The sequence below is a fragment of the Arachis stenosperma genome, chromosome 10 (assembly GCF_014773155.1).
Source record: "Arachis stenosperma cultivar V10309 chromosome 10, arast.V10309.gnm1.PFL2, whole genome shotgun sequence".
Lineage (NCBI taxonomy): Eukaryota > Viridiplantae > Streptophyta > Magnoliopsida > Fabales > Fabaceae > Arachis > Arachis stenosperma.
Window position 1 is genome coordinate 106,328,968 of NC_080386.1, and position 13,977 is coordinate 106,342,944.

At 34.9% G+C, this 13,977-nt stretch overlaps 1 protein-coding gene across 3 annotated transcripts; it reads left to right on the forward strand.

Moving 5' to 3' along the window:
* Window positions 1–2,923: 2,923 nt before the first annotated feature.
* Window positions 2,924–12,336, forward strand: LOC130958104 (phosphatidylinositol 4-kinase beta 1-like). 3 transcript variants are annotated; one of them, XM_057885003.1, is made up of 16 exons: window positions 2,925–5,029; window positions 5,532–5,711; window positions 5,829–5,877; window positions 6,281–6,413; window positions 6,520–6,997; window positions 7,776–7,856; window positions 7,930–8,049; window positions 8,373–8,442; window positions 9,065–9,162; window positions 9,498–9,602; window positions 9,898–9,951; window positions 10,110–10,253; window positions 10,354–10,407; window positions 10,493–10,567; window positions 11,399–11,482; window positions 11,573–12,336. In XM_057885003.1, the coding sequence occupies exons 1-16, from the start codon at window positions 3,557–3,559 to the stop codon at window positions 11,672–11,674; spliced, it is 3,300 nt and encodes a 1,099-aa protein (XP_057740986.1). In that variant the 5' UTR covers window positions 2,925–3,556; the 3' UTR covers window positions 11,675–12,336. The 3 variants fall into 3 exon arrangements, with proteins under 3 accessions (XP_057740988.1, XP_057740986.1, XP_057740987.1); XM_057885004.1 differs by having other exon boundaries at window positions 2,926–5,029; window positions 5,535–5,711; XM_057885005.1 differs by lacking the exon at window positions 9,898–9,951 and having other exon boundaries at window positions 2,924–5,029.
* Window positions 12,337–13,977: the final 1,641 nt, after the last annotated feature.

Sequence of the window (13,977 nt, forward strand, 5' to 3'; positions counted from 1 at the left end):
TATTAACTTCACGTGAAGTCGACTTCACCTGAATTTTCAGGTTAGAGTAATTGTTCAAAAGTGAATTTTGGAGTGCAATTCATTTGCAAGACTATGCTTATTGTGTAATTTTCATTGAATTAATGAAAATTTATCTCCTAGTTTATGCCAATTTTAAATAAATCCAAAAGTAATAATTAAAATACAAAACACATCAATCAACAATTCCAACATCATAACTAATCAAAAGTTTTTGTTTGTCATTAAGATAACCAAATCATTCTCTGTTTTAGGTTGTATTGGAACTTGTTGTATTGTGCCATCTTCTTTCTCTCTCTGTTAGAGTTCCAAAAATTTTTCAATTTGTGCTGTTGCAAGAAGGGGTGATGGAGGTAAATTCTTTTATTTAAAAATTAAAATTTAAGGTTAAATATCCAACTTGTCACCAAAAAATTATATCACTAATGAACATAGTGTTAGATGGAAAAAAAATTGTTACAGGTGTGCACTTTTATTAGCGGAGACACATTTCCTTTATTGAAATAGTGGATGTGACTATCGGACCGTTATATTCGTGTACACATAACTTATTAAATAGTTGAGGCGTAATTGTATTTTTTGTGTGAATTTTATGTGTATTTTTGTCCATTTTTTCTTCTAATAATAGTTGTAAAATATTGTATGAAAATCTAATTTCTAAAGTTTATTTTTAGAATATATATTTAATATCTATTTTTTATTGCATTTTTAAATTTTTTGAAAATTTATTTATCATCAATATTTTTTAAGGTTTGGGTAAGATATGCTTTTTGTTTCTAACATTTTCAAATTTTTTTAAAATTATCCCTAACATTTAATTTGATTTAATTTTATCCTTAACGTTTCAATAAGTTTCAATTTTATTACTACCGTCAATTTTTTAAACAGTTAATAATTAGTCAATTATTTTTTTCCAATTTTATCCTTAACTAAAACCTTAATTTTAATCTCAATCCACTCAAAAATTTTAATTTAATGAGAAAGTAATGATGGAGAACGAGATCGAATGCGTTTGGGATTAAATTAGAATTTTTGAGTTGACTGGAGTTAAAATTAAAAATTTAGTTAAGAATAAAATTGAAAAAAAATAATTGACTATTTATTGACTGTTTAAAAATTAACAACAGGAATATAATTAATATTTATTAAAATATTAAAAATTAAATTAAATTAAATTAAACATTAAAAATAATTTTAAAAAATTTTAAAATATAAAAAAAAACATATTTTATACTTAAAATTTTTTTTTATCAGCAATGTAAAATTTTGGATAACATTAACTAACTTTAAATATAGCAATAGAAGACAAAACCAATCCCGCTCCTCTATCTAACTCTTACGGGTACGGATTTGGTACGCTGAAGCTGTTAGCGCACCGAAATGCCAAAAACGTTTTTGGCGTACCGGTTAACCAAGTAGCGCGAGAATAAAAATTTTTATTTTTGTTGGGTGTTTTCTACAATTTCGTATAAAATAGAAAGGTTAGTTTTTTAATTTTTAAAATAAATACATTTAGCTAAATTCTACAATTAATTGGACACTCAGAATTTAATTAACAACTATTACTAACAACCAAATTAAACTCAAACCCACTTTTCATAACATAAGCATGAATCTGTTGGCCTGCAAACAAAGTTGTGAGGTGTGCACATCCCCTGAGCACACTACCCAGCGAGTACGCATCCTTGCATGAAACCCAACTCATTCATCCGTGAAAACAAGAACAAAGACTCCTCATTCATTTCAAACTTGGCCAACCCCGTGATCATTACATTCCAAGTAGCAACATTCCTCTTGGGCATTTCGTAAAACAGTTTCTTGGCACTCTCAAAACTACTCATTTCAAGATGGGCTTTGATCATGATGTTACACGACATGATGTTCCTACTAGGCATTCTATCAAACAGTAAGATTGCAGCTCGGAGTTCTCCAAATTTCGAATACAGGTTGAGGAGATGGTTGGAAACGAACTTGTCAGAGGAACAACCAGAAGTAATAATCAAAGAATGAAGCTGCTTTCCCAAAGAAACAAACTTTGTGGGAATGCATGCTTGTATGAGATTTGAGAACAAACGGGATTTAGACCATATATAAGAAACAAAGCTGTGAAACGCTTCTTTGATACACTCGTTGGAACACAAAGTTGCAAATTGTTCTTTGGCATCTGAAAAGTTTCCATCTTCCAAGTGGATTTTGAAGGTAATGGACAAGTGAAAGATGGAATTTTGAAAAACGGTAGGCATAGAAAACGAGAAGCACGTACGAGGAAGACGAAACTGCTTGGATCCTTCCTTGTTGATAGTCTCCGGCAAAGCCATACGTCTACTCGAAATAATACTCCTTGTTATCAACGGCGATCGAAACCCCTTCCGATGATGACACTATGTAAATTGTCATTCTCCTAACTAATGAGTGGCGACAGATGCGCCATTCAGAGAGTCCACTTTGCACTGTAATTCTGCGGGAGAAAGCTTTTTGCAACTCCATTTACGGTTAGTAATGACGTCCACGGCGCTTCTCCTTCCTTTCCAGCCCACCTCCATCATCTCTGATTTAGCGTTAAACAGAATCACTAACTACCATTAATTTAGGTCTTAAAACATTTTAAACTAATTCTACTTAAACCAAAATAATTTTCGAATGTAACAAAAATAATCAGTTACAAAATAAATTTTACAAATTAATCCCTGATACAAGATGTCCACTAACCAATCAAAAGAAAAAAACTAAAATGATCTCTGCCATTGAATTATAAAACAAATAAGATCCAACGACCATCATCATCAGTTGCACCGGTCAACCAAAAACAAAAAATATGCGCACCGAAATCCCAAATATCTTCGGCACATGGAATCAGTGCCCTTTACTAGTAGGATAGTAGGAGTGCGCAACTTTCACTCTTTCAGAAGACGCTCACGCACCTTCAATTTTATTTTTTATTTTTTATTTTTATTTTTATCTATTCTAATTAACTCGTACTTTACCTTTGTCGTTGATCTGTCTATATCGAAAAAAACGACGACGACCACCACCGCAACAACCTCCACCAGAACGCCGTCGTTTCGAAGAGATCCGTTGTGGCATTCGATTCGCTTCCACGTTCTCGTGCGGTTCGAATCAGATTCACATTTCGTCTTCTACGCTATCCAGATACATTCATTTTTATCGAATTGAAGCCTCGTTTTGATTTATAGGCTGAATCCTCCGATTCTTCCTGCTTCGGCTCCAATTTTTCACTGCTCGAGTTTGCCCCGATTGCGTTGTTCCGTTATTTCCATGAACGCTGTAAGAGTTTCCTGTTCAACATCGTTTTTTTTATCGGAATCTCCATTAGACACCCGATTCGGATAACCGATGAGGGTGAGGGATTCTATTCGTGGCTGGATTAGGGTTTACAACGAAGGTTTTAGGGATTCGTAGGGTTTTATAATGAGGATCCTACTCTGCTTTAGCTGGTTGTTGAATTGGAATTAGGATCCTGTTGCGGGGTTGGTAGCGGTTAACCCCATCAGGGTTTGATGATGGTAGATTGAGGAGGATGGTGAAGCTTTTAGGATTGAGTCGTGTCTGGGCCGATGAGCCCAGAGAAATCACGTCGAGGTCCAATTTGACCAGTGAGACCAGTGAGAATGGGTGGCTTATCAGGTTCTTTGATTCCTCCTTCTTCTGCGAGTGGATCGCAGTTAGCTACTTGTACAAGCATGACCATGCAGGGGTGCGCGATTACCTCTGCAATAGAATGTACACACTTCCATTGCAGGGAATTGAGAGCTATCTGTTCCAAGTGTGTTACATGATGATACATAAGCCTAGCCCCTCTTTGGATAAGTTTGTCATTGATATTTGCTCCAAGTCTCTTAAGATTGCTTTGAAGGTGCATTGGTTCTTATTGGCTGAGCTTGAGGACAATGATGATGATAATGATAATGAAGCTATTAGTAGGATGCAGGAGAAGTGCCGGATTGCGGCCACCTTGATGGGTGAGTGGGTGCCCCTGATTAGGCCTCAAGGTTCATCTTCCAGCGTTGGAGGTAAGAACCAAGTTTTCAATAGGTTCTTGTCTTCAACACGCCGGTTGTCAATAACACCTACGCCTCCTCCTCAGAAGTCCATGTCTTTCTCGCCTTCTTCAGGAAAGAATTTGCAGGTGAACGTTAGTCCGCAGTCTCCTGATGAAAACAACTTGTTTAAGAAATTGTTGCCAAGTCCAAAGTTTAGAGATGCTTTGCTGTTTCGGAAGTCAGCGGAAAAAGATGACAATGATTCTGAGAAGGATGGCTTTTTCAAGAGGCTTTTAAGGGATAGCAAAGGTGAGGATGAGTTGGGCCAGAAAATCCGAGATGCATTTCACTTCAGAAAGTCAACCGAGAAATATGATGAAGACTCTGACAAGGATAATTTCTTTAAAAGGATCTTAAGGGACAATAGAGGTGATGATGAAGACTCTGAAAAGGATGGCTTCTTTAAAAGGCTCTTGAGGGACAATAAAGGCGAGGTGGAGGGTTCCCCCTCAAGTTCGGATGGAATTTTTAAGAGATTGTTTCGTGATAGCAAGAATGATTCTGAGGATAAAACACCGACCAAAATGATGGCAGAAGAGGAGAAAGAAGGATTTTTCCGTAAGTTTTTGAGGGAAAAATTTGAAGATAAGAAGGATTCGAATGATGAAGGAGAAAATGCTAATTCCGAAGAGAGAGGTGCAAAGCATTCTGAACAGGATGAAAAAGAAGGGTTTTTCCGAAAATTTGTTAAGGATATATTTGAGGACAAGAAAGATGCAAATGATAAAATTGAAGAAGGTACTGCCACTATTGAGGAGGAAGAGCCTTCTGAATTTCCTTTGTTCAAAAGATTATTTCGTGTGCACCCTGAAGATGGTAAAAGTAGTTCAACCAATGAAAACAACGGTGAAAGTAGTCCAGGTACAGAAAATTTCTTCCGCAAATTGTTTAGAGATCGTGAACGTTCAGTTGAAGATTCAGAACTATGGGGGTCGAATAAGCAGAAAGAGGTCTGTTGCATATTTACTAACAATTAATATTTGTGTTTGTCTTCTGGAAGAAAGTAAACCAAATATTTTTTTAGTGGAACCCCATATTCATGCACGACACATTGATTAATTTTCTTTTTATGATAAGTCATAAAGGCACTCTAACATCTTGATTTGAAGTCTGCTTTTATAATTTTAATATAGATTTTGGCATTGGTTTATTTATTCAATATCCACATGCTTTTCTATATGGACTCATTATCAATGTTATGTGCATGAGTGCAAGACATAATGCAAACCTGACAGAGTCTTGATTATGATATTTACAAATGAAATCTCTTACTGCATTTGCTGGTTAGAGTTAGAAGAGAAATATTTGTATTTATGGATTCTGAAATCTGTTGTCATTTCTTTGTTGTATACTTTGTTGGGTTTTTACTATTGAGAAATGGTGATAGGGCATTCTCCCATGTATGACATCCTTATGCCTCAGTTGGATGCTGTTAATTTTATGTTACTTTAGCAGAAGCATCCTGAATCACCTGAGAAATTTGCAACAAAACCTCCACTTCCATTCAATCAATCACATTTCCGTAAAGTAGCTTACCATGAGTCATTGGAATTTGTGCTGTCATTATGCGAGACATCATTTGGGTTAGTTGATGTATTTCCAGTTGAAGACCGCAAACATGCTTTGCATGAGGTTATTTTTTTTATATTTTTAATGATAATATGTATGTATATATTTACTTATTTGAACCTGTTCCATCGTTGGCTTCTGACACCTATTTGTTGCTGTTTCTGTGTTTTAACTTTTAAGTCTCTAGCAGAGATCAATTTACATTTGACAGAGGCACAGAATACTGGAGGTACTTCTTAACTGTGAATGATATGATGTCAATATTGTTCTTTGATGCTGAAAGGATTTACTATTTGTCATGTGTTTCGTCCAAACAGAATCAGATGTCATTTTATTCCCAAAATCTAGTCTGAGAAATTCTCCTTGTGGCAATGGCACCAATTTCCATATTTCTTTAGTTGCCTTGCTTTGCATGTTTAGAAACTTCCATTCTGATGTTTATTGGGAGGGCCATTTTGTTAGTGGTACTGTTAATCAACTTTTCATTTGTGCACTCAAGGAATTGTTGGCTGTTGTTAGTTCTTTGCTTTTAAACTCACTTTTTTGGTGTGTAATTTGTGTGTATGCATTCTTTTATTTATGGGTTCACTTGGTTCTTATTTATCTATGAATCTTGCTTTCCTTATTCCTAGGAGTTTGTTTTCCTTTGGGAAAGGGCATGTACCGTGTGCTTTATATTCCTGAAGATGAAGCTGTTCTCTTGAATTCTAGGGAGAAGGCGCCTTACATGATCTGTGTTGAAGTATTGAGATGTGACATGACAAGGTATTACTTCAATAGTAATCCCCATGAGTTTTAAAAAATATAGCAGTTCATAAAATGAGAAACATATTTCTGATATATTCCCTTCACTACAAAACATTTATCATAGCAATTCCAAGGACACGTCCAGTCCTCATAAACTTTCCAAAGGTGGAATTCCCTTGGCAAATGGAGATGCTCTCTTGCCAAAACCACCACCATGGGCTTATCCACTGTGGACAACACAAGAGGTTTATCGTAATAGCAATGATAGGATGTCAAGATCAACTGCTCGGGCAATTGACCAGGCAATGACTCATGTATCCGAGGCAAAAGTCAACTTTGTTAGTGTGAGTCTTTCTGTAGAATCACAATTACATGTTCAGCCAGAGAAAACTGAAGTGGATCTGCATGTTAGCAGTCGAGGTCCTTATAGTAACAGTGTTGGTGAAATGGCAAGGGGAGGACGTAACAGTGATGTGAAGTGCGTACGGGTAGTGCTGACCACTGATCCTGGGCTTAGAATGGAGGATATTGGGGAACAAGCACCTAGACGGCGGAGGGAACATCGTCGTGTGCCAAGTACAGTGGCAATAGAGGAAGTAAAAGTGAGTCTTCTGTTGATTTGGTGATATTGATGCTGCTATTTGCATTACTTTCTTCTATATTGCATTCAAGCTTTGTTTTCAAAACACTTGATCTGGTTTCCATTATCAGTGCCCATATTGCAAAATAAATAATTCAGCGATTTTACAATGTAGTTATTTCAGCAGCATGAAGTCAACTGTTTCTTTGCATGTATACACATGTCTGCCAGTCAACATAATTAGTTTTTAATTTGAAAAGACTGGCCAAGTTATCTTATTACAATAATATAACGAGTAACTCGAATCATTAAGTTACTCATGCATTCAGTAGGTAGATTGTTGATATTAATCTGTAATGCGGATCCATGACTTCATTTAGTTAAAGATTATGCATTGATTATGCATTTCACACTGGTTAGTTCCACTTTGCTTGGGGATATTGCCATTTTCAGTTTATTAAGTCTTTGGACATCCCTCTTCCCTTCTGCTAGCTTTTGGTATTAATTTAGACCTACTCAGTTTTGAGATGTGTTAGACCCTAATCTATTGTTGTTATTGGGCCACTGTAGATGCCAGCCCTAGGTTTAGAGTTTGTGTGTTGTGTCCGTTGCTTGGAGATATGGGCATGATAACCTTTATAATTGCTTGGGCTTCTCACCCCCCACCAGCTAGCTTCTGGGGTTGTTAGATCTACACAATTCTAAAACAGACCATGACATGTAGATAATTCATTTCTTTGTATGATTCCTCCCAATCAATGTTACTGTAATAGTTTTTGCTGACATTTCAACTTCTCTAGGCGGCGGCTGCTAAAGGGGAAGCACCTCTTGGACTTCCTTTGAAAGGTGCTGGTCAGGATTCATCAGATGCACAACCAAGGGTAAGAAATGTTGTAGAAGTTCTTAATTGTTTTGAAATATCGAGCTGTTAGTATGACCTGTTCCTCTTGACAGGCTAATGGAATTGCCCGCAAAGCGAGTGATGCCTTGTCTGGTGAACTTTGGGAGGCAAAGAAAGAGAGGATACGCAAGGCTTCCATTCACGGCAATTCACCTGGTTGGGACTTGAGATCTGTAAGTACATTTGTTAATTAAAAAAATAAAAAAAAGCAATGCTGTTATTTTCTGAAGTCATGGGGTCTTGATTTTAATGAATAAAATATCTGATGATCAATAGTTGTTTGTTGCCTAAAGTAAGGTCATTTGTTTGTTTAGAGATTTGTATTAAAACTATTCATCCAAGCAATAAAACTGTCTCTCTCCCCTTCCAACCCCCCCCCCCCCCCCAAACCCTATTTTTTTTCTCCCATATGGTTCTTTCTGTACTTTGGTTGAGAATAAATGCTTCAAGATGATATTCTTTCAAGCAAGATGACACAATATTCCTTTTTACATAGGTTATTGTAAAGAGCGGTGATGATTGCAGGCAGGAGCATCTGGCGGTTCAACTAATTTCACATTTCTATGGTGGGGGCTCTCTTTTACTTCTCTTCCCTTTGTTTTTGGTGTTGATATTGGAATGAAGCCCAAAGGGAAAGATCATTTCAAATTGAATATATTCAGAATTTCACATATACGGTGTCCATTGTGTTGCCATAACACCTTTTGAGAAATTATTGTTTTTGTTGATGAGCATAGAGTGTATTGATATTGGGACAAACTTAAGGGAAGTGAAAAGAAATCGCAAAGATGTTCTAAACCGTAAAATTAATCTTTTTTCAAAAAATAAAAAATAAAATAAAATTCTCCACTTGTCTTTCTGGTTTGAAGTGGAGCCCGTTTACTTTTCTTAAAACAATGTAGTGGAAATTAATGTCATTGTTTCTATTAATTTCATTACTATTATTAAAAGGAAAGGTAAGGCAACACAAATCATTCTATGTATCATTTTGGCTGTCAGTCTACTTGGTTGTGGTTTTCAACGTGTTAGTTGGAAATTTCTAATTAGAGAGGAATTTGTCTAGTGAATAGATTGGATGTGCTTAAGATTTATTGACTCGCATAATTGCACTGTCATGAGTTTTCAGATATCAAACTACTCTAGGAATTTCTTGATGTGTTGCTTACAATTATCAGCCTTTGATGCCAGATATCTTCCAAGAAGCAGGCCTACCTCTCTGGCTACGCCCTTATGAAGTTTTGTGTACATCATCTTACACAGCTCTTATCGAAACTATTCCAGACACGGTAATTCTGTGCTTTGACATTTCAAATGAAATTTAGGGAGGCTATTTAGGTTATGCTTAGATTACCTTAGAATATATGTATCATATGTTGTGAAATCAAACTAGCCATGTAAGTAAGGAAATAATTTAGGAATTATATGCTGATTTCTTATAGTTCCTGATTTTTGACTTATTCAATTAAGTTTCTACTATTACGTTTACTAGGCTTGTCTTTCACTTTTAGTACTACTTGACCTTATTATTAGTATAGAGAGTATAGGCAAAATATTCTAATATATAGTTCACCTTATTAATAATATTTCCAGCTTAATATCGGTCTTTTTCTCTTTATTGCAGGCTTCTCTACATTCGATCAAGAGTAGATATCCCAACATCTCAAGTTTACGTGGGTTCTTTATTGCCAAGTATCAAGAAAATTCTCCAAGTTTCAAACTTGCCCAGGTAAATATAGAGATGCAAAGATATGCTGCATTATTGTGAACTGATCTTGTTAATCTGAAAAAATGTGCTACTAATTCTTAAATCTTAACTGTTCATTCTTCTTCTGGTATTGTATAGTGCATCATCTTCTAAATGTAAATGGTTATTTCCTCGTCTCTCGTTTGAATGATTTGCATGATGTTTCTTGTATCATTTTACTTATTATATGGTAAAAGACTTAATTCCATGTTAAAATTGGACAAGATATCTCTTCTGTGACAAAATGTAACCATTTTTTTTAATTATTTTTGTATAGAGGAACTTCGTTGAAAGTATGGCTGGATATTCCCTAGTCTGCTACCTTCTGCAGGTCTGAAACATCTGATCATGTACATGCATGAATTCATTCTTTATAACTGGTGCAGCACTGCATTAAATTGTGATTTGTGTCATTATTTCTGCTGTTTATTGTTGTTGTGGAGTTAGTTTTCTACCCACTTATCATTTTTTTTGTTTGTTGTCATTCAGGTGAAGGATAGGCACAATGGGAACCTCTTATTGGATGAAGAAGGTCATATTATACATATTGATTTTGGCTTCATGCTTTCCAATTCACCTGGTGGTGTTAATTTTGAAAGTGCACCTTTCAAATTAACCCGAGAGCTTCTTGAGGTAAACTGAGATAATTTTCTGTCTGTTATTGACTTGATCTTTTTGTCATTCATTTGCTAAATGGTCAGCTCTATAAAATGAACAAATGCAATTGTGATAGGTCATGGATTCTGATGCTGAGGGCATTCCAAGTGAATTCTTTGATTATTTCAAGGTAGTAGTGGTGAATATACAGTCTGCAGCACATTACCTCTGCATTTATTAGCACTAAACATGTCCATTTTGTCCCTGTAACCCAGGTTTTATGCATTCAAGGCTTTCTTACTTGCCGTAAGCATGCTGAGCGAATAATTCTTCTTGTTGAGATGTTACAGGTATGTAATTGTTACCTCCCTGTGGTTCCTCCGACTGTCATATAACATGTATATAGTCTGCTTGTGAAGTTTTCTGTGATTTAAGGCTGATGCCCTTTGTTTTTCTCTTCTCCCTTTTTGTTTTGTTTTTTGTTTTTTTTTTTTTCCACTCCTCCAAAAAACAAAAAAAAGAATGTGATTGATTGGATGCTCATATATTGTGCAAATAGCAGCTATCCAATATGATTCCTAGTGAATCTTGGTTGCTTAACTGTCATACTACTGGGGTAGTGAAGTGCTTAAGAGTACCTGAATAGACATTAAACATCTTTGAATTCTGAGATTGAAACAATTCTTTTTTCTAATTTCCTTTTTTTGGGGGGAGGGGGGATTCAGCATGACTTTTTGTCCGTTGAATGAATGAACATGATTGTTTTGGATAATGGGCGGTGGGTGGCAAATAACATCTTGAGTTGCTTAGAACATGGTTGAGAAACAAATTTCGCTGTCTTGAGAATGGTCCTTCCAACCCAAAACATAGTGAAAGGAAAATGCATTGTATTTGACATTGAACAGAAATTTGTGCAAAAAAGGTTACAATACACTACATTTGTTTGATAAGCAGTTAGAGAAACAGAGCTTTCTCCTTTCTCCCTTCTCCCATACTTGACTGTAACCTATCCGTTTCACTTATCTGGTTACGTGATATGAGGTTCACATATTCTTACGTGATATCTTATGTTACCTTTGACACAACTGCTGCTGTACGTGGGCCTCTTTCGTGATGCTTATAGAGAACATAAGGAAATATCCCTCTGTACTGATTCTTTTTTCCCCTAATGTTTGTATTAGGACTCTGGTTTCCCCTGCTTTAAAAATGGTCCACGGACAATACAGAACCTACGGAAGCGATTCCACCTCAGTTTAACGGAAGAGGTTTCAATAGTAATATTAATTACTTTTTAAATGCAATCTGTTAAATGTGATTGTTACATTTGTGTTTTCTTTCATTTTCTCTTCTGGCAGCAATGTGTATCATTGGTGCTTACTCTGATCAGCAGTAGCCTGGATGCATGGCGGACACGGCAGTACGACTATTACCAGAGGGTTTTGAATGGAATATTGTGAGATAATTTGTCAGTGATGATCATTTGCCTTTTCCATTTTAACTAAAGCTTGCACCGTGAATTCCCGACAAATAGAATTGTGATTTTCGGTCATTTAATTGTGGTTGGTCCACTGGTGTGCCGTTGGAATTTCTGTGGATGGTGAGAATTAATAGATGGCACTGTGGCAGGGTGCAGTCTCTTTTCCCTGGGTAGAGGAAGGTTCCGACTTGCAAAAATCATTTTTTCCCCTTCAAATTGATCTTGATTTTGCATTGCTTCTTGTGAATGTAGCTCTGGCTTAGCCTCCTAAATGGTGAGAGATAGTGGAAATTGTATAGTGATTTTAGCATGAGTGACAGGTTTCTGTTGGGTGTTGATATGTGTAGTGTGTAAAAACTATTTGATTCATCAAAACTCTTGGGGGGATGTTTTCAACTGTGAAGCAGATGCTGACCTGGTATATCTTGGACATCCGTTGAGACTGCTGTGTTGTTTCTTCCTGATCTCAGTTGATCTATCACGTCTCTTCCTAGGGTTGATTATTCAATTCTTACACTATTGAAATTCTTTAGTGATGTTTGATTACATCATATGTAATTTATTCTGTTTACTTTCATGGTGAAATTTGTTCACCCTCCATATCAATCATACAAAGTTTTGGTGCCAGTCTCTTCATGTTTCTATTTTTATCTCTAGCCATGGCACGAAGAATTCCTGATTACCTAAGCCATGTTGATGGTACTTATTTTCATGACGAGATGATTCGCTATAGATTTCTCATTTAATAGGTAGCTATGAAATATTGACACTTTGTTGAGTTGTATGTGTCGGGTATATTTTGGATGATACTCATCTAATAAACATGTCTTGTGTGTAGTTTTGTATTAATAAAAATTAAAAAATATTTTACATAAACTAAAATATGATCATGTATTAGGTGTCCAATCTTATTTGTCTATATTCTTGAAAATGAGTTAAGAATGTCTCATTAATATTAATTCATTAATAAAAAAAATCTAAAATCTTTTATATAATTAAAATATATTAAAATTAATAAAAAAGTTTTATGCTAATATCAATAAATATTAAGAAATTATAATTTATTTATAAAATTTTTTATATTTTATATATATGATGTCCCTATCTTTTAACAAAAATTTGAAATTTGCAAGTGTGTATATACATATTTATTTCATTAGTGTCTCATACATATTTCATTGCTTAATAGACTAAATAGTCAATTTAAATTAGTCTGAATGATCAGTTTATTCATTTGCTAAAGTAAGTGTTGAGGGGTTTAAATCATGTTTTTTATATATAATAATTTATTGGTAAATGACAAATCAATAAGGGATTAGTTCTTAATTTATTAAGATGGAGAATATTGTGGAAAAAAAATAAGCCTAATAGACTAAATACCATCCATATATTTGATGTTGATGCTGCAATTCAAATCATAATTTACTGGAATCATCTTATTTTAGTGCAATTAACTAAACTCTTTTGTACAATAGTAACGGATAATAAAACTTAGAATAAATGGTCAAATTCTTCGTTGAATTATTAAAATATTATTTGTTTTTTAAATTGGCTCTCAAAATTTTTTTTTAATTAAATTGGTCCTTCAAAAATTTTAAGTTAATTATATTAGTTCTTTCGTCTCTTCCGTTATCGATTGCGTCAAAATTTGCCGATGTGGTATGTTAAATATTACCACACTAACCACAATACACATCTAATAGTCCTAATTTGCTACTAACATGATAAATTTATGAAATTAGATTAAATCAATCCCAAATTGATGAGATCTTGAGGCATTGAAATTCTAAATCTGGAATTGATTTGATCTAATTTCATAAACTTCTCATGTTAACAGCCAATTAGTTGAGCGACAGCCCTTCCACTCGGCACCGTCGGATCACTAAGGTCGACTTTCGTCCCTGACCATGTCATTGTGCTTGCGGCTTTTAAAAGATGGGATTGCTTTTGAAAGCAGGTGGAGCTTTTCAAAGTTAACTAGTGCTTATCAAAATTAAAAAATCTAATATAACCTCATACATTAAATAATTTTCAAATTTAACTCTTACATTTATGCTTATTATAGTATTTTAAAATTTTAAAAGCTATTTAACCAAACACAATTATTATTGCTTGTGTTTATTAAAAGTCATAAACGCAACAGGAACAATTTCAATCTGGAAAAAGATTAATATCACCTAAAGCGCGAAAAGCAAAATTCAAAAGATTTTTTCTTTTCACAACGAAGCACGCATATATTCCTCTCTTAAATGTAAACGAAACAACCGATTCCAATCCAAACGA

Bases quoted from the DNA above. Each gene is read 5' to 3' on its own strand.
- LOC130958104 (XM_057885003.1), top strand. From the start codon at position 3,557: ATGGTGAAGCTTTTAGGATTGAGTCGTGTCTGGGCCGATGAGCCCAGA. The intron at 9,163-9,497 runs GTAATTCTGTGC...TCTTTATTGCAG, and splicing joins TCGAAACTATTCCAGACACG to GCTTCTCTACATTCGATCAA. The intron at 9,603-9,897 runs GTAAATATAGAG...ATTTTTGTATAG, and splicing joins CAAGTTTCAAACTTGCCCAG to AGGAACTTCGTTGAAAGTAT.